General features: G+C 42.7%; 3 protein-coding genes across 6 annotated transcripts in view; 1 reads left to right on the top strand and 2 right to left on the bottom strand.

The window, feature by feature from the left end:
• Positions 1 to 640: 640 nt before the first annotated feature.
• On the bottom strand, positions 641 to 2,585 carry LOC145482286 (uncharacterized). The gene is made up of 2 exons (XM_081460949.1): positions 2,373 to 2,585; positions 641 to 819 (listed from the first exon to the last, which is right to left on the bottom strand). The coding sequence occupies exons 1-2, from the start codon at positions 2,497 to 2,499 to the stop codon at positions 641 to 643; spliced, it is 306 nt and encodes a 101-aa protein (XP_081317075.1). The 5' UTR covers positions 2,500 to 2,585.
• Positions 2,586 to 2,978: 393 nt separating this feature from the next.
• On the top strand, positions 2,979 to 6,617 carry LOC145482281 (uncharacterized). Its single transcript, XM_081460942.1, has 4 exons — positions 2,979 to 3,132; positions 4,748 to 5,076; positions 5,418 to 5,587; positions 6,531 to 6,617. The coding sequence occupies exons 2-3, from the start codon at positions 4,785 to 4,787 to the stop codon at positions 5,540 to 5,542; spliced, it is 417 nt and encodes a 138-aa protein (XP_081317068.1). The 5' UTR covers positions 2,979 to 3,132; positions 4,748 to 4,784; the 3' UTR covers positions 5,543 to 5,587; positions 6,531 to 6,617.
• A 2,116-nt stretch (positions 6,618 to 8,733) lies between these two features.
• The window catches only part of LOC145482233 (uncharacterized), a 45,556-nt gene continuing 31,290 nt past the window's right edge, over positions 8,734 to 22,999 (bottom strand). For all 4 annotated transcript variants that reach the window (XM_081460857.1, XM_081460860.1, XM_081460858.1 and 1 more), the window contains 19 exons: positions 22,748 to 22,918; positions 22,342 to 22,512; positions 22,058 to 22,207; positions 21,303 to 21,872; positions 20,878 to 20,898; positions 20,275 to 20,421; positions 19,194 to 19,754; positions 17,137 to 18,726; positions 16,247 to 16,503; positions 15,820 to 15,993; positions 15,477 to 15,612; positions 14,985 to 15,143; positions 14,354 to 14,547; positions 12,949 to 13,447; positions 12,157 to 12,484; positions 11,401 to 11,588; positions 10,518 to 10,779; positions 10,003 to 10,364; positions 8,734 to 8,992 (listed from right to left, as the gene is read on the bottom strand). In XM_081460857.1, coding sequence (XP_081316983.1) covers positions 8,739 to 8,992; positions 10,003 to 10,364; positions 10,518 to 10,779; positions 11,401 to 11,588; positions 12,157 to 12,484; positions 12,949 to 13,447; positions 14,354 to 14,547; positions 14,985 to 15,143; positions 15,477 to 15,612; positions 15,820 to 15,993; positions 16,247 to 16,503; positions 17,137 to 18,726; positions 19,194 to 19,754; positions 20,275 to 20,421; positions 20,878 to 20,898; positions 21,303 to 21,872; positions 22,058 to 22,207; positions 22,342 to 22,512; positions 22,748 to 22,918 — 6,194 coding nt within the window. In that variant the 3' untranslated portion in view covers positions 8,734 to 8,738. The remainder of the gene's footprint in view (positions 8,993 to 10,002; positions 10,365 to 10,517; positions 10,780 to 11,400; positions 11,589 to 12,156; positions 12,485 to 12,948; positions 13,448 to 14,353; positions 14,548 to 14,984; positions 15,144 to 15,476; positions 15,613 to 15,819; positions 15,994 to 16,246; positions 16,504 to 17,136; positions 18,727 to 19,193; positions 19,755 to 20,274; positions 20,422 to 20,877; positions 20,899 to 21,302; positions 21,873 to 22,057; positions 22,208 to 22,341; positions 22,513 to 22,747; positions 22,919 to 22,999) is intronic.

The raw sequence follows: 22,999 nt of genomic DNA, 5'->3' as shown, positions 1-22,999 counted from the left end.
TCTGACAGATTCTTGTGTATTTTCATCATCCAGTGTAAAACACTATTAATAGGGATTTGGTGGTCAGGCCTGTTTCAAAATGCGCTGTAAACGCATTGTATACATCAGTCTTAATAAAAAATTTATAAAAAACGTTCACTGGCTATATAAAGTTAAAACTTTTGAGCTTTCGGCTGCCAGACTACAGCCTTCAGTGGATAAAAAATGGAAAAGATAACAACTACAAATATATACAAAAATAGGTGGAACTATAAAAAGAATATATTCAAATGGAAAAATATGTGTTAATAAACTAATTGTTCTTTTTTAAAAGAATAGAGTACTGATTGGGGAGTGGTCTAGAATTGTTATCTGCATAATCTATCGAAGCGGTGTGTGTGGGTGGCTCTGGAGACTCCTGCACCAGATCACAGCCTGGTAGTTGGCTCTTGGGCAGAGTGTCGAAACATGGTGGTAACTGGTTAGAGTCAAGTTCCCCTTTCTTGGTGTAGAAGAGACAGTACTGCAAGTCATTGACATCTTTCATTCCTGGATTTGAGCTGTACATGAAATAGGTGAACTCCTGAAGACGTGAAAACAGCTCATCCGACACACCCCGATCTGTACCCTTCAGTTGGAGGAGCTCTCTCAATCTCACCTGTCACTTCGTCAACCTCAATGCAGACATTCTGCCTTTTCTGGAAAAGGCACTTACAGTTTCACAAGCAGTAAAGGCGTGTAGTCCAGGAAGACATCTGCACACCTCTGAACCATGGTGCTGGACATCATGCGTGATGTCAATATACCTCGTTCTGGCCTGTGCTCTGCACTTAATATACACTGAGGAAGCAATGAAACTCTTGAAAGCAAGGGCTAGCATGAATATATCAGTGTTGTCACATGAAATCACCACTGTAGAAAATCCCTTTCGTCCTGCATGATACACGTGCAGCAACAACCTAAATTCATTGAAAGATTTACTTTTTCTTCACTTTTTAACTGAAATTTTTTCAAAATGAACAATTTTCACAAATGATTAGGGAAGAAGTCCCCATAGACATATATTCTTGATAACTTCATATCCTGACATGGCTTGATCATAGCTTCATTTGCAGTTATGGTCTGATAGGCTTGAGTTAGCAGTCAATTCAATATACCCACTTTAGCCTTAACATCTTACGAAACACAGTCCCTTCTAAAATATTGGCAGAGACAATTTTGAGGTACAAAACTCTCTCTAAAAATAAGCCCCTCCAAAAATTAAGCCCTTCTCCCCCCCCCCCCCCACCCTCCCAAATATACCACTATTTGAACCAAAAATAAGCCCTTCTCCCGTTTTTCTCGTTCAATTTGGAATTAATTTGCACAAGTGAGTTTTTCAAAAAGCTGAAATTGCACAAGCAGCTTCAACGAGTGCAATTTCAGCAATTTCAGCCAATTCCAAATTAAATGAGAAAAACGGTATGATTACTTATTAATAACATAAAGATGAAAAAATTCGCGTGAAGGAAGTGCTGGAAGATCTTTCTTGAAGCCATTTTTTCTCATTTGAGAAAACTTTTTTCAAAGTTTCCGCACAAAATATTGGTGATCATTTTACATGTTATCATCAGCTCAGAAAAGTTCCTATTTCCTTTCAGCCAATCACAATCCAGAATTATGTGTAATTTTTAATGGTGTTACACTTTTTGCACTGGTGTTACACTTGAACTGCACTGCTCTCAGCCAATCAGAATCAAGTAATTTTTTCATGTATGTTATTAATGTATTTATATAGTGCACATGTAAGATAGCCTCATGGCGGTTTACAGTTCTTCTATTGGGTGAGATTGGACATCAGCTTGTCAAGGCGCCTCTGGCTGCCACTATCAGTCCATAGTTGATCTCACCCACGTCACCCACCCAGCCCATACATGAAATGTTAGATGAAGCTAGAGATAGAGATAGATTAACACACTGGGAACTACGTCCCCTACTCTTTTCGACAAGTGTGGGGTTTCTGTAACGTCCCCTGCTAACCATGTAACACTGGGAATGCAGGGGACGGGCCTATGGTTTATAGTCCTTATCCGAGAAGACTTGAACGTCTGACCATTTGCAGATATGATTACAAAGGCAGCACAGTCTCTTCAGTTATTTTAAGACCCTGAGTGTTGGTCCGGTCTAGGGCTCGAACCCTCGACCTCCCGCACAGCAGACTGGCGTTCTACCAACTGAGGTAATCAGGCGGTTAGCTCAGTTGGTAGTGCGGTTAAAAAGTGACAAATCTGGTTTGAAATTTTAGCAGTAAGCTTCAGACCCTTCACCCCTTACCCATACGACGGCCAAAGTAACAGAGTTATAAGGCTTCTTAAAATTATTAGACGTGACTTCTTGATCGAAACATTCCTCACCTCCTGTTGTATTCTTCTCGAAACTCTCGAAATCTTCCGTTCTGTTGAAAGCATGTTCAAACCTAGAGCTCTTGCTGAACTTGTAATGGTGTGAAGCTTCTTTCGCTTTCCCTCTGTGCTTTCGCATTTCGGCTTTTGCGAAAGATGCACATGTACAGTTATGTACGTGTCAACAAAAATTCATTTGTCCGCCATCTTAGATTTTTCAGTCATCCGTGAAAACTGGGGCGAGTTTCTTATTGGGTCAACACATCGGAACATCAAGATAATAAAAGAATCGTTCCCTGTCCCGAACTCCTCCCCCGAGATTTTTAATAACCTTCTTGAATGAAAATGTCCGATCTTCCCGACCATGAAACACTCCCTCTTTCTTCCATCAGAGGAGGGACGAGTGTCAGAAACTATTTCTGCCAAAATTTTCCTAGCACTCCCGGCCAGTTCACACCAGTTGCAAAATTCAGTCAGACAGGTGAACGGATTTTGCGTGACTCGATCATGACAACGAAGAGACAGGAAACTCGACATTTCTCGGTTCATATCGATCTGTTCATGTTAGTCTTGTTCGTAGCCCTAAGTGTCGAAGTCACGCAACATTGCGTGACTTCGTCCCGAGCGGCTGTAAAGGACAGTATCGGCTTCATGTTGTCGTTAGGGATTGTTATCACTGAACAAACTAATAAGAAATTACAACTTAGATATCCTCTTGGACATCAGGGGTCGGATTGAGGCGGCAGCCGAAGACTGAAAGACAAAGAAAAAGGTACTGTAGTCCAGTTTGATTTCGCTTTTTAATAGACCAGTTCGCATCGCCTTCCGCGAGATCAGAGACCCGGAAATCTGTGCTTTGAAGCAAGCTCTGAAACGTGCTATCATTACCAGATGGTCATCTTCTTTCGAATGGAGAGCCTATCTTCATCAAATCGTCGGCTTGAGAACTGACTTCAGTCAAAGTCTCCCTTTGGAGTCCCTCGTAAGCGAATTTTGAGTTTCAAGACAGCGGTTGCGAAACACTACTTGTATTGAAGAGTTAGTTTCATTGATGAGCTATTCCACATGGAATTAGTTTAGTAATTAGATCATTGAAAATCTCGCGAAATGGTCCATTAGCAACTCAAAATTGAAATCGGAAAAGGGTTAAAATAATGTGTAATCAAGACATTTTTGGTTGGACTACAAAGGTCAACTCGAACGAGATAAAAAAAGCTCTTGGCATCGATCCACTGACTATAATGGCAGAGCTCTCAAGTGTCACGCATTGAGCGTAAGACTCACGCAAACAAATTCAATCTTACGCTCTCACGCTGAAACTATTATTTCTCACGCATTTAAGATTCCTTGCTGCTTTAGTGAAGTTCCTTCATAATAAACTATCTTTTATGATATAATTTAATCCTCGTTCGGTTTTTACTCGCTTCGAACACTTTATTCTTGTGCAGAACCAGCGTTTCTCTGGTCAGATGTTAGGAAAGGTGTAAGAAAGAGTTGATATTGATCTGATCCAGTGATCAGACTGACAGCATGTACAACAAGCGTTATAACATGTTAATTTGACTTCTAGATACACTAAGTCAGAATGTTAAGAAAGAATTGATATTGGTCTAATAAAAAGAAAATTCTGGGATCTAAACAGTTGCTTTTAAAGCATCACATTTCTGCTCATTTTTCAAAATTTCCTGGGGGAGCATGTCCCCAGACCCCCCTGGCGGGGTGACGCCTGCGGCGTTACAAACAACGGCTACGCCGTCGCAGATCTCACTCTTTGCCAACCAGTCAACTTGAGGGCTCTGTAATGGGCTGATCTATTTCCATCAGTACATACACAGAAGCCGGTCAGGTCTGATAAAAAGAAACTCATTTCTGTCTCTTTTTTACATTTTCTCAAGAAGTATTCAATTGTGTGGAAAGCTATCCCTGATTTGGATGGGCAGTAGATAAACTTTCCAAAACAAAGTAAAAATTCCCTAACAGAAAGCCCATAATATTTTAATTAATGCGCATGAATTAACAGACATTAGAGTTCGTGAGCAGGCTTTCACTCTTTTTCCTTTCTTACCTGAGTTTACCCACGAAGAAAGGAAATTATCATTATTTATCTTACTTCGAGGAAAATACGTATGATTGTGTGGAGGTTTGACCACGAGCAGTCCCTTTTTCGTCGCTTAGTTCGCCGAGCGAGAAAAAATGGCCGCGCGAAATCTGGACCTTTAGCCTCACGCTTAGCGATCTAAGCGGTGAAAGAAGCACTGCTTGTAGTCTAGGTGGAGGTCTGAAGTTAGGTTCGTATTCGGTATAACAAACTCAGCATACATATTTCCGACAAATCAGTTGGAACTGAAGTGATAAATTGAATTTAGTCTTCTTGTTACCCTCACCAGTTTGTTCAACGTGGCGGGGACAGATGATCCCGACGACATGTCTGACGAAACTTCTAAAAAATCTACGCCAACACAAGAAGGTCCCAGTGAGGCAACTCCCCCGCCTTATGAACCCCCGCAACCTGGATACCTCCCAGCTGAGCTAGTTGATCCACCACCCCAGGTAGGGTACTCCTCGACAGGAGACCAGTCAGCAAGTTTCCACGACATCCGCGCGATCGATGTTGTAGATCGACCTGCACCGCGCATTACACGGCAAGAGAGCGTTGACTGGCGCATTGAACTGCGGAACTGCTGTTTAGTTTGGAGCTCAGCCTGCGGCGACATCTGTAAGTAAACATTTACGAGCCACTATTTCAATCCTGATCACGCCGGCGCAAATTGTAAGTCAGAACCCTGCTGTTGACGGGAAACGCAGCAAATCTCGTACTCTTACTCTCGTTTTCCTTGACCACGAACGACACCTGAAAGTAGCTGAAAGTCGGCGTCAATCTTGAACACAGAGCCTGCGAGCGTTTTAGGCCAGCGGTGGCTCAACTCAAAGTTGACGCAAATGTATTTGCAAATCTAAAAAATACCAAGAAAATACTGAAAATTCATATGCTTTAATTAATTCATTAATTCACACCGGCATAGTGTTGTAGTAGTGTTCTTCTTGTCCTTTCTGCAGGCAATGCGATTGGTTCATGTATCTGTTGTTTGCTGAACATTTGTGAGTGCGACTCTTCAACACCTGGCGATGATGATTGCGGCAACCTTTTTGAATGTCTGTGTACATGTCTGATCGATGACTGACCTTGATCAAGAGTAGTGAAAGAGAGAGTGCGGGAGACCACTCAGGTAAAGCACTGCCAATTCGCTCAGGCTTGTATCTTATACTTCTTGTTTATTTGGTTATTGTTTGAGACAAAATGCAAAGACTTAACTAGCAAACACTCAGATACAGGTGGAAAAATATATCAGAACCGGCAAAAAACAAAACAAAAACAAAACAAAACTGCTGTAACTTTTTATGTCCGTCACAAACTACTGACCAATAACTAATCACTCCGGTACAATTTGGAGCATACAATACACTGATTGGTAAAGTTAACTAACGAAAAAATAGGCAAACACGCAACTGACACAATACACACTCTTAACACTAAAAGGAGTGGCTCTTGCTCACAAATTTTTCAAAGTATTTCTTGTCGGTGGGTTGACAAGTTTGTTTCCTAAGCGCGCAAGGGAGTTTTCAACGTCTAAGTTGTTATGCGCGCGCTGGTATCGAAAGTGTGATATTTCGCGATTTAAAGGAGAGAATAAGTTGAGCGCTACCTATCCAACGTTAGAAAGGAGAGAAAACTGAAGACCTTGATGATTATGGGGCGCCGTTTACAAATAAAGTGAGTTATTTAACATGAATTGCAGGGTCACTTTTGTGACACAAACGTTTCCGGGTACTGTTGGAAAAGTGGTTGTCTGAAATAACCAAATTCTCGTCATTTGCCTTAAAGTAGTTATTACAAATACGACATAACCATTTTTTTTTTTAATGTGTTATAAGATGATTATATCAAAAAACACTTTTGAGAAAACGGATTATGTCAAATAACTACTTTTTGCCCAGAATTAGTTATATTATGAAACAGTTCAAAATAACGAAAAAAATGACACAATTTATGTTAAGTAATGGATTTACAAGCGGCGCCCCACAGAGGATGTGGAAATTCATGTAAAATCCAAGCGGTGATGAGTGATTCAACCTCAGCTAGTGACGTCTGTTTTCCCTTTCTGTTTTCAGGGTTCCTGATAGATATTACTGTGTGATACAGTGTACTAATTGAACTGCAACGCTGTCGCCGATGAGATATAACCGCTTTGAATCTTTTATCCTCCTTAGTGGAACTGAGCCTTTATACGCATGGCGGAAGAACTAGAAGTAGTTGTAGAAAGTGAATAGTTTTGTGAGATCATATTTGTCATGGCATGTCTCTGGCTCTCCGTTATGGTTATCTAGCCGTGGCAACGGAGTGTGACAAAACCCCCTTAACCAAACCGTGGCAAATTTAATTTCCACGTTAATCGGTCTAAAAGACACACAACCTGTTTTTAAAAATTATTACGATTACTATGACTATTAGTATTCACAATAAAGTTGACAGTTACTCGTGATAATACATTGTTCGTGGCTAGTCTTACACAGCTCGTTTCGTCCCGGCCAAGGAACTCATCAAATTTATTTGGATTCGGAGTTTTTTATTTCAATAAATGGAGGTGGACTGTTTTTAAAACAGGTTATGAACACACTGACAGACATGGGATAGAAGGAACTTTATGTCACAGCATAAAGCATATAAGGCGAATTGGATACCATAAAAGGCCCATCATACCAAAGACGGGGAGTCAACTTAGCGGATTCGCATATCCGATGTTTCGTTGGTGTGTAGACTAGGGTTAGTGAAAAAGACCCCCATCCCCACCTTATTCTCCCACTGTATTCATTATCCCCCTGGGAGTACCGCAGCTTGCCTGAGAACAGCAAATGAGGAGACAGACTCTAACTCAGACCTCTAGCTCAATCCAGAGTCCACTGCACCCAGTTCCACCGGAAACGGGCGTAACATCTGGGCAAACAGCATACTGAATATTTAATGTTTATTTTCACATCAAAAATAATCTATGATCCATGCGTGTGTTTTACAACAGTACAATCGTCTGCATAATGTTACAAAACGATACATGTTATTACTGATTTGTTACGTGCGATTTTGTTTGACTGCAAAGGCTCGCCTCTTTGTAACCATTGTCTTAAGCCGGACTGAGAGAGACATCAGAAAATTCCCAATTTGAAAGGCAAATGGTTTGAAAGAAAAAATAAACGGACCTACAAAGCGAAGAGTTTTACACTCGCCATTTACAAGGAAAAAACGAAGAAGTTTGGTTTGCTTTTCTTTTCATTCCGACATTGAACGATTAAAATCCGGCACACGTGCTGCGACTGCGGCTATTCCTCACCATTGAAAACTACGTGGTCAAAATAAAATTTATATAACATTTTTTTAAGCCTTAGACCGGGCCTAAGGCTACGGTAAGTTGTGTTAATACTAGTAAAACGAATAACTAACGATAAAAGAAAAATAATTCTGTCTTGCGACTTGAAACAATATTACAGTTTCTTGTAACGTCTACGGCGCGTTTCAATTTGTTTCCTAGGAGACGGCTTTACACAAATGTCAATCATTTACGTCAAAAGCTTTTTTTTTATGCCACCGCTGACCAATTTATGAAATACAGAAAAATTCTCCCTTGTATTCGTTACTTTATATATATTGATTGGTTGGGCACTCTCCGAAAACAAAAAGGTCGCTTTTGTCATCATTTCCTTCGCAGTTTTGTAGTTCATGATTAAACAATCCCATTCAATTATAAATAATACAATATCACTATAGGCGTGGCTGTTATAATTCAAGAAAGTTTCCGCCATTCATTGTATTCTGTTTTTCTGGGGCGCTACTTTTCATGCATTGCAGCCCAGCAAGGCCCCTGTATTTTTGTGGGAGGGAGTCCTGGTCCCCTACACCACTTTGGACAAATACTGAGAAAATAACGGGATGAAATAAAAGGCTTCTTAGTCTATACGAAAGAAACCAAAGATTTCTTTAAGGCGACGTCAATGAAACATAACCTACCCATTGGACCTACAGATACGACCTACTTTGGTACTACAGTGAAAATCCCGCCTTTTACCTATATTTACCTCGTAAATATATTCGCTTTATGATAAAAGCCACGTTCTACGCCACGAACGAAAGCTTAGTGAGTTGTACGTCTTGATTTTCGTGGCCGTATTAAAGAAGTTCCACTTTAATTTGATGCTTTGGCACGAAATCCTCCGTTAAGTTTTGTACATAAGAGAATAATCACGGCGATTGTTATCGTGTCTTTCGTTAAATTTTAAATGAAATTTTGAAGTTCTGGAGTCCTAAAGTCCATTGTATGTTTTTTTTTTCTATTCACTAAGATGTCGCTTTCTCTTCTTTTTCTTCTTCGTTTCGCTTCGTTTCTTCTTCTTGGTCACGTGACCAATTACTTCCATTTCTGTATCATCAAGCCCAGGCCCCGCGCGGAAAAACTTTTTCAAGTGTGGGTAGGGTGCCTCGGATCTAACATGAACTTTCGGAGGAAGTTTGACAACAGATTTCTTCTCTCCTTTTTCGTCATTTTTGGCGCTTGGAGCTGGAATCGACTGGCGAGCGACGGCATCTGAAAGATATCAATACCACTTATCAGAGGATTGATCAACTCAAAGGAGCAAAGATCAAAACAGGATAAAGAAGTCCGGGACTTTTACACAACCCCTCATCCCAACACCCCTCTACACTCCGACGTCTCGGCGTTATCTTTGAAAGCAACTGCCTGACTGCCTACCTGACTGACTGACTGTCAAACCAACTGACCTACTGACCGACTGGCCGACAGACTGACTGACTGACTGACTACCTGCCTGCCTGTCTGATTGATTGACTAATTGATTGATAGGTCTATTAACTGACTGATTGACGGACGGACTGAATGATTGATTGATTGATTGATTGATTGATCGATTGATCTATTGATTGAGGACTGCCTGACTAACTGATTGACTGATAGACCGCTCGATAGATTGATTGATTGATTGATTGATTGATTGATTGATTGATTGATTGATTAACGGACTGACTGATTGACTGATAGGCCCTTTGCAGCTAAGCCATCACGTGACCTACTTTTCATAAAATTATGGGCTATAACTTAACGAATGCCAGAAATGGAAAAAGCATGTCGAAAATATCAAAATGGCCAAGTTTGAGGCCCCCATCATCAGAGAATGAGATTTTATGATGGTCTGAATTTTTGAAAGAATAAGAAGATTTGTATGGAAAAATGTTGCTGGAGAGCAAGACCTTGCTCTCCAGCAACATTTTCCATACGAATCCTCTAAATTTTCCGAAAATTCAAACTATGGTATAAACTTACTCGTTTTTTCCTGGGGCCTCAAACTTGGCCATTTTGGTATTTTCGATGCGCTCTTTCCATTTCTGGCATTCTTTTAGTTATAGCCCATAATACAAAAATTTTTTTAGGAAAAATTTGGTCACGTGACCCCAGCTGCAAAGGGCCTATTGACTGACTGACTGACTCACCCACCGACCGACAGACGGACAGATTGATTCCCTGACTGCCTGTCTGCCTGTCTGATTCCTTGATTGATCGAGTGTGGTATTAGTACTTACCAGTAGTACTTTGGTCTGTACAAGCTGCTGGTTCAACAAACATCTTTTCCTTGATTGGCTGACATCCTCCACATGACCCGCCACACTCGCCATACGCCATTGTACCATCCTCTGCCTTATGAATGTTCAGCAGTCTTTGAGGAAGTTTGGGTGTTCCCCAGGTCTCCCAGTCCACGTCCTTACGCATGCGCAAGCCAGTACCCGAAAGATCTACTTGGAATTTACCCTTTTGACATTTGGAGGCGGCTGAGTAGCAATCTCCTGCGCGGCCGAATCGTACCGGGTTGCCCTCGGTCTTAGCATACTGGAAGTCATCTCTGTGTACAAAACCCGACGCAGGATCGACTCGGATTTTGTTGAAACTGAAATACAACAAACAAAGAATTGCATCAACTCCAAATTTCTCCCCACTATTGTCCACATATTTTCTATATTTTCGGTGCTGCTCTTTTCGACCCGACTTTGAAATCTAAAAATGTCGACGAGAAAAATATCTCTTGTATAACAAAACGTACCTCGTTGTGCCCCAGTAATTTGCTGTTAGTTTAGGTTCAGGGTTGACTGGACCCGAACAGCTTTCGAAGTTGAGCAGCCTACCCCTGTGGAAACTGGCGTAGTTCCTATCGGGACCAGCTGGCAGAGTGATGTACTCACGGGGGGTTGCTGTGTTGAGTCCATGGCAATACAAACGGACAGGATTACATGAAGGAGTCATCTGTATGACGAATTCGTCATCTTTGAACCCGGGCCACATTTTCTTCACTTCGGAACAGCTCCCTGAGTACAGGAAAAGATACATCGTTCTGGGGTTAGTTAAGGCATCAAGAAAAATATCAGATAAACTCTACGTTTCTATCGGACGTTTCCAATGAACTAAACCAGAAGACTGATCAAACAGATAACCTAGTTACAGCCGTTTTCACGATAGTCACGCACAGTGAAAATCAATGTTTGGGTTAAATTTGATTAGACATCAATCTTGGTTGTGAACGTAACAGAACATTCCGCTGGAATTTCGCACTAATAAGGTAACGATGATAGCTTTGAAGCCTGCTATGGAAAATGAAAACTACGCTAAAGTTGAACTTAACTGAATAAAAAACACCTACGAGTGTATTAGAAATGTCACCTACATAGTTGACGTAAAATTATTCTGGCTCGTCTGAGCCGCGGCCAGAAAAAAATTATTACTAAGGCAATGTCCATGAAAAAATTCCGACTAAGGCAACGTCCACGGTTAAATTACCTTCCTAGGTATTTAGGGTGTTTCAAATGACTGTAAACAACAAAAACGGAAAACAACGACTGAGACAAGTGCCTCACTTTCCTTCTCTACGGCTCTGCTCGGCCCCTCAGCTAAGCTGAGGACATTTAGCACAGAAGAGCAACAGCACTTACTTGGAATCTTGTGCTGTAGACTTGGTTTGAGGATGGGTTTTTCGGAAAGGACCGAAGGTGCATTAGGGCACTCCAAGGTGTACCCAACAGAAAGAGAGTCCCTTCTGGCCCCTTCCTTGTGCAGGGCCTCAATCCAGTAATATTTACCAGCCTCCAACGGAATGTAACCAGACTGCTGGAACGGAATTCTATAACGGAACAAAAGAAAATAGAACGTGAAACTGTGAACAAAAAAACCTCCATACACGTTGTTTTGAGTCAGCATTACGGAAAGAGCTTTTTTAAAAAACTTAAGTAAAGTCTATCAGTTTTCTAAAGAGGATACATGCAATTGCTTGTGTAGGTTTTTCCAGAACGTTTTTCCTGACCAAGGAATTAAAAGCACCATGCCAAAGACCCTTGGAGCGTCGCATGCTGACTGCCATTTCACATCACTGCGCATAATTCACCTACCGGCCAAGCAGTACAAGACCATAATGATCAAAAATGAGGAGATCATTTGGCTTTACGTGGGTTCTAACCCCTGAAATCTCTTCCGTCACTGTTTAAATGTACATAACTTTCTTCAATTGAGAGGGAACATCAAAACATGATAATTTATTTACTAAGATAGAGAAATGCATACGAGGTGATAACAAAGCGAAAACAGACAAAGATGTGGGAAAGATTGAACGGGTTTACTAAAGAAGATCAAGAAACAAACTACAACGCAACATATAAAGACACAAACTGTGACAAGTTCAGCGCAAAACTTACTGTGCAAACTCGTTGTGTCCAGTTCCCTTGACAACAGCAAACAAATCCTTGTCTTTCTCTCGTGACGATCCACTAAAGAACAGCTCTGCTTCATCATTGCCAGACAACGAAAACGAATAAGTTCCCGTGTATGGTGCCACAAAGTAGCCCTGAAGTCGGGATCCATAATCGTCACCTTCGTTTTTAGGCGCGTCGAAGTCGGCAATGATGGACGTTTCAGTGGGGTGGTCTGGGTAGTTCTTATGAGTGGCCAGGTCTGTTATTGTGGTTCCTTTGATGCCGCGCCACACGTCGCGCTTGACGCCTGGGTATGGACCTACAAACTTGGCTGTTATGAGGCAAAAATATCATTTCAACTGTAATGTACTAGAGATGACGAATGAGACAGCAGGCTCGCTGCAAGAGCCTCACTTCTGCCCGGAGAAAGATGATGCCCTGCCCCTATAAAGATCCCAAAGGCGTCTCTAATTGGTAGTTGCTACATTACGCAGAGAATTTCTCGTTTCGTCTGGGGATAAAGAAACTGAGTCGAACGTACGTTTTTTTTTGTTCGACTAGTAACTAACATAATAATATAACAGTCCGTGAAATGTACTACTTAAAATTAAAGACGTATTTCATTTGAAAATTCTTCGCCTATTACGCTTCGTAAATAATCTAATTCATTACGGGCGCGTAGATCATGCTCGGACGCAATCGAGAAGCCTTCAGTCATCTTCAAATCGGTTCCTACGTCGGAATCTCACAAAATTCTCAAAAGTAACTGAGGGAAACTGAAATTTACAAACTTACGCATCCTGTGTGTATCCTTAAGGGTCACAATCTGATCATCTGAAAGAGCACAGGGGAAAATATAGAACTCATCTAGAGCTCCCTTGAACTGGCGTGGAGGCCCTTGATCGTCCTTAAAGGCTCCAATATAAGCGGCCTTGCTCCAATCTGTGCTCAGAGACTCTGTCTGTTGAGGTTCCGTCTGGTCGTAAGCCTTGACGGGGCGCCCGTTGATATAGATCGTGGCTTGTTTTGTGTTGGGATTGTAATTTCCCGCCAGATGAACCCATTTATTTTCCGGGATTCCCTCAATGGTTGTTCGTCCATACACTGTCTTGTCCTTGTTTCGCTGGAAGAAGCGCACTCTGCCCTTGTCCACGATTTCAAAGTGATACTGTCCTTGTTTGGTGGGGTCTGTTACTCCAGGAGCCTCTGTCACAAATACCTCGTTTATATTCGAACCTGTGACGTTCTTGACCTTAACCCAGGTTGCTATGGTAACACCCAAAGTTGGCTTACCCTAATAAGGAACAGTCACAGCTTTAGCAAAAACTTATCTGTAACGTGACAGAAAATGAGTTGCGCGTCAGAAAATATAACTTTATCACATCTTGGTTCGTCTCCTAAAATATGCCCATTCTTGATTCTGCACTTTGCGCTATCAAAGAAAATACGGGTCTAGGTCAAATTACCTTTACAGTTTTCAATTTAGAAAATTGTTCGCAAATATTTTAATGGGGCAGAAAAACGCCAAATTGGTAATAATAAAGCAACAATGAACAACGATGGTTAAGATTGGAGAAGGTTGGGGCGAATAAAGAACAACGTAACCAACCTAAACTTCTCAAAATTAAAATCTGACCTAGTTCCTCTCAATAGAATGACGTTATTATGACAAAAATTGAAGAGAACAGGGATTTTGGAAAAACGAAAAAAGCTTTCCGTTAAAATCAATTAAAATCATTAAGGTAGAACTAAATCAAGGGAAAACAGTTACTGTCTTCAAATGGTTGTACGGGACAATGAAAGTTTTCAGCGAAAAATCAGCAACTTGCTTTTCATCAGAAGTTTAGACAGGTTAGTGAAGGTAAAGGGTTAAGTCTGTATACGAGCCAAGTGGCCCATCAGGCCAGAGCGTATCCCACTTTCTGTAGCATGAGGCGACTAGGAGTACTTCTCCTCCCCACTGGATGCAATGCTAATCCATTCCAGGGTTACCCCAAGCATTAAATTCGCCGGTACCCACTTGTACACCTGGGTGGAGAGAGGTACTGTGAGAGTAAAGTGTCTTGCCCAAGAAAACAGCGCAATGTCCCTGGTCAGGGCCTGAACCCGGACCGCTCGATCCGGAGACGAGTGCAGTAACCCAGAGGCCACCGCACCTGGACAGATTAGTTGAGAAAGCTCTCAACATTCCCCACCATACCTTGAAATTCATTCCGTCCAATTGAATAAACCCGTCAGATAGATCTACACCATTGTCCTGGTTGTAGCCTGCTTCAACAATCACTCGCCCGCGGGATATCCCGTTATTACCCGAGCCTGACTCGTCGAAAATTTCCCCACGGCACATCTTGTCAAAATCATAATACAGCACTGGTTGACAGTTGAACGGGTATTCTGAACGACAAAAAGAACAAATTACCTCGCTAGTACAATCAAAGATTAAACATCAATGAATCAAGCTACAGTTGAACCTTTTTTCAATACTGAGCCAGTATGAGGTAGAATTTACTGGCAATTGCGATACAGAGGTGCCGTTGTCCAAACGTTTTAATAAGGGTAAAGTGCATGAATTGGCCACATAAGGTAGAGGCCTTGTCCTAAATAAAGATATGGCCGTTGCGAGGAGATGGCCGTTGCGAGGAGCTTTCAATAAGAGTAAAGTGTTTGGACCGGTGCACGATCAGGGAGAAAAATACAGAGGTTCGACTGTAGACATGGAGGGACAAGGAATCGTGACTTTTGGGCGTCTAGTGCAAGGGGGGGGGGATGGGGTAAATGATTCAAATGCATGGCTACATGTGGTAGGATATTAAAAAAACACACACGTGTACCTGATCTCTTCTCCGCATTATATGCTTGCAGTGTAGCAGCTATGGAAGGCTGAGTAGTGGCCTGGGCTCCAACTTGAACCACTGGCTGTGCAGTGGGAAGTGATGCTGCAAAAGGAGCTTGCATCTGATCATTGCCTGTTGTTGGGAAGTCGGCAGCCACTGGGAATGGAACAGATAAACGGATGTTAATGGCATGGAATACCAAGCGAGAATTAGTCTATTGTATGTGCTTATCTTGTAGCATCAAGTAAGGACAGTCGAATCTCCGCTAGGAGGGGATACTAATCCATCAGATACCGAGATCCCCCTCTTGGAGGGATCGTAATCTATCACTGTGTCCAAATCAAAAATTTAAACTGAGATGCTGAACTATGGCAAACTTCACGAAAACAGAAGATTGTCTTGGAATTGTCAGTGTGAGCGACATCGTTTTTGTTTTAATTTCGATCAGTCGATTAAAGCACAGCTTATCAGCAAAGAAAATATACTTACCGTTACAGATAATTTTGGAAACTTTCTCGGCTTCAGCCGGAGACTGTAAATCGTTAACTCGCACGGCGTATTTCGGTTCAGTGGTCATGGTTCTAAGATCACTTTCAGCGATGCTAGGGCTGCCTACAGCAATGACCTGAAAAGAAGTCAAAACAATAAAGTTCAACATAAGGTTCGCCTCAAACGAGACAACTCACGCGCGTCGTAACATTCCCTAGTTGCTGATTTTCAAAATTCTCATTACCTGTCTCCTCAGCAGTGTATTGGGATTGCAAGCAGAATTTGACATTGATTACTCCTACAAACTCCATACTACTCATTACTCTGCCTTTGTTTTTCTCACCTTTACGCCACTGATTTCAAGTTGCTTGGCAAAGGACCTCAGGCTCTTAGCAGCGTTGGTGTTGTGGTCGTTTTGAGGTCCAAGGACCGTCACCACGAGGGCTTTAGGGATATGGGTCCTCATACCACTGGACTTGGTGAACACCTCAAATTTAGCCATCTCCAACAGAATGACCTAAGAATTGACCATAAAACCATTTGATCTCACGAACATAGCAAGTTGGTACCCAAACATCAAACGGCCCAAAACCATATGAAAAGAGCGAGTCGCGTTATTTTCCTTATGTGTAAAAATGCGGTTAAATTTCGCGCGCTTGAGTAACTTGTCATACTCGTGGTTTTGCTTGATTTGAAGTATTTCTTCAAAGACAAAATGAAAACACGAAAATCCCACCCAACAAATTTATCAGCACAGAGTCCTAACTTACCAGATTTCTGTTGCCAAGATCACGTGGCAGGTCATTAAAGGCCTTATCAACCTCTTGTTTTACATTTCGTTCTCCAAGTTTCATATTGATGGAAGGTATCGTGGAATACGCCACCACGGCCGCGTGCGTTCCGCTGTCCTGAATGTTAAAACCGTCAGCAACTTTCTTCATGAAGTCTTTTTGTTGAGTCCATTGATTTTCATCGACGTCAGTGGAAGAGTCCAGGGCAAAGACGAGATCCATAGCGTGTGGACACACTGTTGGGAAAATAATAACGTTTATCATTCGCTGCATTTTTTCTCTCGTTTCATCGGCTGAGAGCCCACCACGTGACCTACAAATAATGGTCTGCTCACGCGTAGTACCGGCTAAATGTGTTTTGCGGCAAATAATATTCTGCTCACTCGTGACTGTAACCACACTCTCAGGTGAAAAATGGCAGATCGCTTCCCTAAGCTGCAAGAGAGTGATTCAAATATGAAAACAAACTTGGTGATTGAATGATAAAACAATTATTGAACTCGATTATCGCAAAATATCGTGATTTGTCAGTGTCTCGCAGATCAATTATTAATCTCAGGCGAATAACTGATCTGCTCACCACTGCAAATCACGGTATTTTGTTCAAACACGTCCAATAATTGTTAAATATTTTGGCTTTCCGTTACCCGAATCTGTCTCTTTGCTTCTGCGTCGTCTTTTTTTGTCGCGTTTACATATCCTACATAGTTTAAAGTGAACCAGAACCTCAAGTTTCTAGCATGGGAACGTGAGCAATTCGTCACACGGGTCCGTATCGTGAAAAACTGCACAGCGTAATTATCCAATCAAATTCTAGGTTTCAGGATTCCGAGCCACTAAGACGTTTGAGGAAACATTGTAACCCTTACCAAATGGCTGAGGACCGGAGGAAGTCAATGGGATCGCTCCTTGGGTAGCTCCTTCCTGGGATTGCAATGGCTGACTTGGTTGTGCAGGCGCAGGTAATTGAGCAGCAGTTACTTGGGGTGCAGCAGTTGGGTTGGCAGCTGAAACGGGTGCCTGACCAGCAGTTACATTCTGAACAGGCGCAGTGACATTTCCAGGTACTGGAGCCATCGTGAAATTGTATGACGGCATTGCTGGCGCAACTGTGGCATTGTATGAAGGCATTGCTGCCGGCATTGCTGGTGTAACTGTGGCATTGATTGCCGGAATTACTGGTGCGACTGTAGCATTAACTGCTGGCATTGCAGGCGGCAGCGTGGCATTGTATGCCGGTACTACTGGAGCCACTGTGACATTGTAAGACGGCATTGCTGGAGATACCGAGGCATTGTATGCCGGCATTGCTGGAACCTGAGAAGGTGGTGACTGAGTCTGCGGGGCCGTAGCATTAGCTTCAGATCCTGCTCCCACTTGAATAGTTTCAGGACCCGGAGTACTTGGTGCCTGAGGACCTGACGGGGGTATCAAGGTTTCGTTTGCCGGTGGCGGAGCAACAGTCTCATTTCCTTGAGGAGCTGTAACGTTTGAATAAACAGACTGCGGTTGTTGGGGATATGCCGGCTGCAGAGTAGTGGCATTTGAATAGACACCATGGGGCTGTTGAGTCACAGGATATCCAACTCCAGAGGCACTAACATTACCATACTGAACTTGAGGCGGTTGAGGTGACCCTGTGGCATTTGAGTAAACTGGTTGCTGTGCTCCTGAAACTGGAATGGCAGGTTGCTGCACGGAAGTGACATTTGACGGGGGGATTGGACCAGGTGTCGATGGTTGCTGAGCAAGTGTAGCGTTTGTGTAAACACTTTGAGGTGGTGCTGCTGTGGCTTTCGAATAAACCGGTGACACTGCGGCAGCAACCCGTCCAACAGGTTGTTGAGTTGACGTTGCGTTTGAGTAAACCGGTTGAGCAACGTTCGTAGCTGGATTCGTAGGTCCCGGAGCTGACGTAGCACTTCCACTGACACCTTGTGAAGTAGAAGTAACCTGCTCAACAGGTTGTTGCGTTGAGGTCGCGTTTGAGAAAACCGGTTGAGCCACGTTTGTAACCGGACTTGTTGGTTGTGGAAATTGTGTGGCACTTGCGCTGCCAGCCTGTGGAGCTGAGGTAACCTGTTCAACGGGTTGTTGAGTCGCAGTCGCGTTTGAGAAAACCGGTTGAGCCACGTTTGTAACCGGATTTGTTGGTAGCGGGGATTGTGAAGCGCCTGCACTGACAGCTTGTGGAGCAGAAGTAACTTGTTTAACAGGTTGTGCTGATGCAGCATTCGAGTAAGACGGCTGATTGGCTATGGGAACCTGATTTACAGCCTGAGGTTGCTGTATAGGCGCATAACCCTTCATGGTCTGCTCCTGACCTGGTGTCACTGGCATTGCGGTGACTCCTTGAGGTTTTTTTGGATATCCAGCAACGTTAAAAACTGGTACTCGTTCAGCTTCAGGGCGAGGCTGATGTTTGTCAGCGTCAAGTTGTTTAAAGAGATAGCTTGGAACTGCGAATATAAAAAAGGTACAGTGTAATATTGTAATGAGTCACCCCAAAAAATCCACAATATTTATATCATAAGGAGGGTTCCAAATTAAGATTAAAATTGCAATTTAACTGGAGCAATTGGTCAAATATCAAGATCTTTGTAAAAGAAAGGGCAATTATTAGGTGCAATAAGCCTGGAATTTTTTCCGCGCCACTTGAGTCGCCGAGTCTCGACAAAATTGGGATAAACGTTGCAGGAAACATCGTGGTGGGTAACACAGAAATTAGTTGACAAAAGAGTCAACAATGAGTTCACAGCAGACTGCATTCTGAACTGGCTTAGCCCTTGTTTGAGTCCAATAAAGTCAAACTCATTTTCACTTCAAGCAATTATTAAAAAGATCCCAGAAAAGCCAACATGGAAGTTTTTTTTTGTGTGTGAATTGATTTATCAGTTGAAATCAGCAAAGCAAAAACCTTTCTTACCTTCGCAAGCGCTCTTCACAACCTTTTCAGCCACCGTGATAAGATCATTGAAGGAGGCTACGGAGAATGTGTGATTACCGTCTGCGACCTTTAACAAATCGTCGCGCTGAACACCCGAGCCAACACCAATAGCCACGGGTGTCACGCCACCAAACTTTAACCGTCCCACAATTCCAGCGACCTTTCCATCGTTCAGCTTGTCGGACACCAGTACTACCAGCGTCTTGGTGACCTGATCACGTGACCCTCCCGCGGGAGTAAACAGCTCGTAATTGGCTATTTCCAAAGCGTCGTCCAGCCGCGTGCCGTGGTCGCTTTTAGCTTCCGGGAAGATATTATCGATAGCGTTCAACACGTCGGAGTGATAATAATACCGGTTGAATTTCATCTCCATGGTGGCCTGGGATGAATAGGACAGGACACCCACGTGGGTACCGGGGTAGGAAATGTTGAACGCGTCTGCCACGCCCTTGACGAAGTTCTGCACTTCTCGCCATTCGGTGTCATTTATTTTAGAAGAGACTGGTAGAATGAAAGCCAGGTCTGTGGCCAACTGGCAAGCTAAAGACACAGAATTCACATCAGTTGATCAGTGGCACCTTGTTTTCATAAATGTATATTTTGATACAAACACATCAAGGAACCATTCGTTGATGTGTTACAATGTGAAGATGACTATATTGAAGTCTCCCAACTGATACAGAAGTTCTCCAAATTAACATAGTTTATTAACAATAGTATTCTAGTCACTTGTGTATGTGTGCATTTATTACACTGTTACTTTGCTTCCGGTTACTTGAAGTTGCTTCTATTGTTTACTTGTACCTTTTGTAATTTTGTCGTAAATCATCATTACTTCGTTCTTTCCTTTTTAATATAAACTCTTGCCCCCGCCTCGATTAGTGCTGGAACTAGTTGCGGGGGCAAGCAATTCTGGTAACTGTATGTAAGGGGAGAGGCGGATGGGTGCAATTAAAATAGTTAGCACTTCCAACCGACCTTTGAAGTTATTAAGTTTACAAACATTGTGCCTCACAGTTGGTTTTAAACTGTTTGGTTCTTAGCGCAATAAGTGGCTTACATGGGCAATCCTGAATCTTGCACTTCTTTGTCTCGGTACCAGTTCCTCTGCAATTCGCACCGGTTAGACATTTACGTGACCTCAAACTAACGCCCGTGCCACAAGTCTTCATACACGGACTCCATTCAGTCCATGAGCCCCAACGAGCTGTGATGAGGAAAAAATAAGTCGATTAAATCATGGTGGCTATTATCAACGAAATTAGTCTTTTTGTTCTCTTCTAAAACAAGCTCAAGCGTCGAGCAAGTAATGTTTTGCTTCTACAATTGACTAAACGCATTTTTTAGTCAAAACTGGGGGCCTAAATAGAACACTCGAGCGTGTAAAAGCACTCACAACTAGTCTAAGAGTTGTGGCGTCAAACTGTAAACTGACGATATTTTATCTGCCTTAGCGGCTTGTCTGATGGCTATCGCAGGAGCTGAATAGCTTTGCCAGAGATGAGGGTTAAATTGTTCATGTACTCTAACCGTTCCCGTGAAGAACAATCACGACAGTCACCAGTGAGGACCTGGGGATCACCTAGACTATAATACAGCTCCACATCAACAGCAACTATAAGGTTAGTGTTACGTAATTGGCTACACTAAAATAAATACTTACGTGGAGGAGGAGGCGGTTTTGCTGAGGAAAAAAGATCAGAAAATAATTACGTCAGTCAATGTTGTGGATAACATTTTATTTGGTTACTTTCAGAGAGCAAAATATTTTTACTAAGAAAGGGAAATTACTGTCAGTTATGGAAAATAGTATCATAAAACTTCCTGGTCATGAATTAAGTAGCAGATTTTATTCCAGACTGATAGGGAATCGAGCTTAAAGCTTTGACCAGTGATTACTTAAATTTGCGTGAAGTTTTCTGGCAAATTCTTATTACAAAATCAAAGCTACGTAAGACACAGTTACTATCGAAACTCGTTCTAAAAATCATGTTCAGTTTCTTCATACTATAAAAACACTCATCTCATAAAAAACACTCAATACACAAGCTCAGGCGCACGTATATAACCAGTAGTGACGTCACTCACCTGTACAAACTGCATCAGCCGCTGACTTGACATAACCAATGATGTCATCATATGACGTCACTAAAAATGCGTGATCAGGATCGGACGCTAGCTGTCTCAGTTCATACTGATCCACCTTGTCCCCTACCCCTAGGGCAACAATTGTCGCGCCATCCATGTCCTTCAGCTCGCGGGCGCGTTGCTCAGCAAACTTCGCCGTAGTGTCAGGCGCATCTCCGCCATCCGTAACAATAACAATTGCTTTAGGCGTGAAGTCGCGTGCGCCTGCTTCAGATGTTATTAGCTTATCACGTGTCATTTTCAGGGCGCGGTCGGTGCGCGTGTCACCGCGTGGCTGCGACATGGATTCAAGGAAATCATCCATGTCTTCGTAAGCATTCCTGTCATCGAATTTCAATTCAATTTGCGGTAATGTGGAGTAGGCCAAAACAGAGATTCGTGTTTTGTTGGAAGCAAGGCCGAAACCATGGCTGACACCATGGACGAAATCTTTGGTAAGTTTCCATTGAGAGTCGTCTACTGTTCCAGAGGCGTCCAAGACGAAGGCCAAGTCAATAGACTTGTGGCAAACTGTAAAGAAAAGCGAATCACTCACCATTTGCTTCGTTAAAATTCCTAAACAATCCTGCCTCTAGCTGGATAAGCTACCTTGAGACTGCCTAAATCATATTTTTTGTTCACTGTTGTAAAGATTTCATGTTTCCATTAGTTTAATGTTTTTCATATAAAATGTTCAAACGTTTCTTTGTTCGCACCTGGACAATCCTGCACTTTGCAGACTTCAATCTCGCGCGCGGATCCCACGCACGTAGCTCCACCTTGACACGTGCGCGTTCTGTCACGCCTTCCACCAGCACCACAGGTCTTTGAGCATGCGCTCCACGCAGACCACTCGCTCCAGAAACCTGCAAATTCAAGCAAAGCATCCGTAACATTTTCTACAATATTCATAAAACTTTATGTTTGTTTTGTTCAATTCTAGTACATTGTGTATGTAACTACTTTATTAAACCTGTTGAACACATATTTGACGAAATACCTGGACAGTCATCTTCTTCACAGTTGTGGAATTCTCGCGCGGGTCCGTCGCAGAATTTCCCGCCATACTCCGGCACGGGACTGTCACACTTACGCATGCGCTCTTGTCGGCCGTTACCACAAGTCACAGAACATGGACTCCATGAAGTCCAACCGGACCAACGACCGTTCACTAAAGAAGATAACAATTGACATGTTGAGTCACTAGTCACCATGCACAAAATACGCAGTATGGAAATCGCAAAATAAGAGTTAATTATGAGAAAAATAAACTAATCAAAAACAAGGATGGATAGAGATTGGGGAAGATTGTGCGGACATCACAGGGCGATAGACTGGTTTGCAAGTATAATTTTCCCTTCCTGTTTTGTGACGAGTAATTCAGCATTCAAAGGCTTCTAACTTACATGGGCATGGTGTCATGGTGCACACCGCTGTCTCATGTCCCTCGCCCGCGCACGGTTTCCCGCCATTAGCAGGTGCAGGGCCGTCGCACGTGCGCTTTCTGTGAACTGTACCGTGACCGCACGTGGCTGAACACGTGCTCCAGTTGCCCCATGCTCCCCAGTTACCATCAACTACGGAGACAAAACAGTGGTGAGAGTAGAATCGTAATTAATCGTAATTAAGCTTATTTTTTTCTGCCGTTTTCACCTACT

Source organism: Orbicella franksi, chromosome 3, assembly GCF_964199315.1.
Source record: "Orbicella franksi chromosome 3, jaOrbFran1.1, whole genome shotgun sequence".
In the NCBI taxonomy this organism is placed as follows: domain Eukaryota; kingdom Metazoa; phylum Cnidaria; class Anthozoa; order Scleractinia; family Merulinidae; genus Orbicella; species Orbicella franksi.
This window is presented reverse-complemented; position numbering and strand designations above follow the sequence as displayed.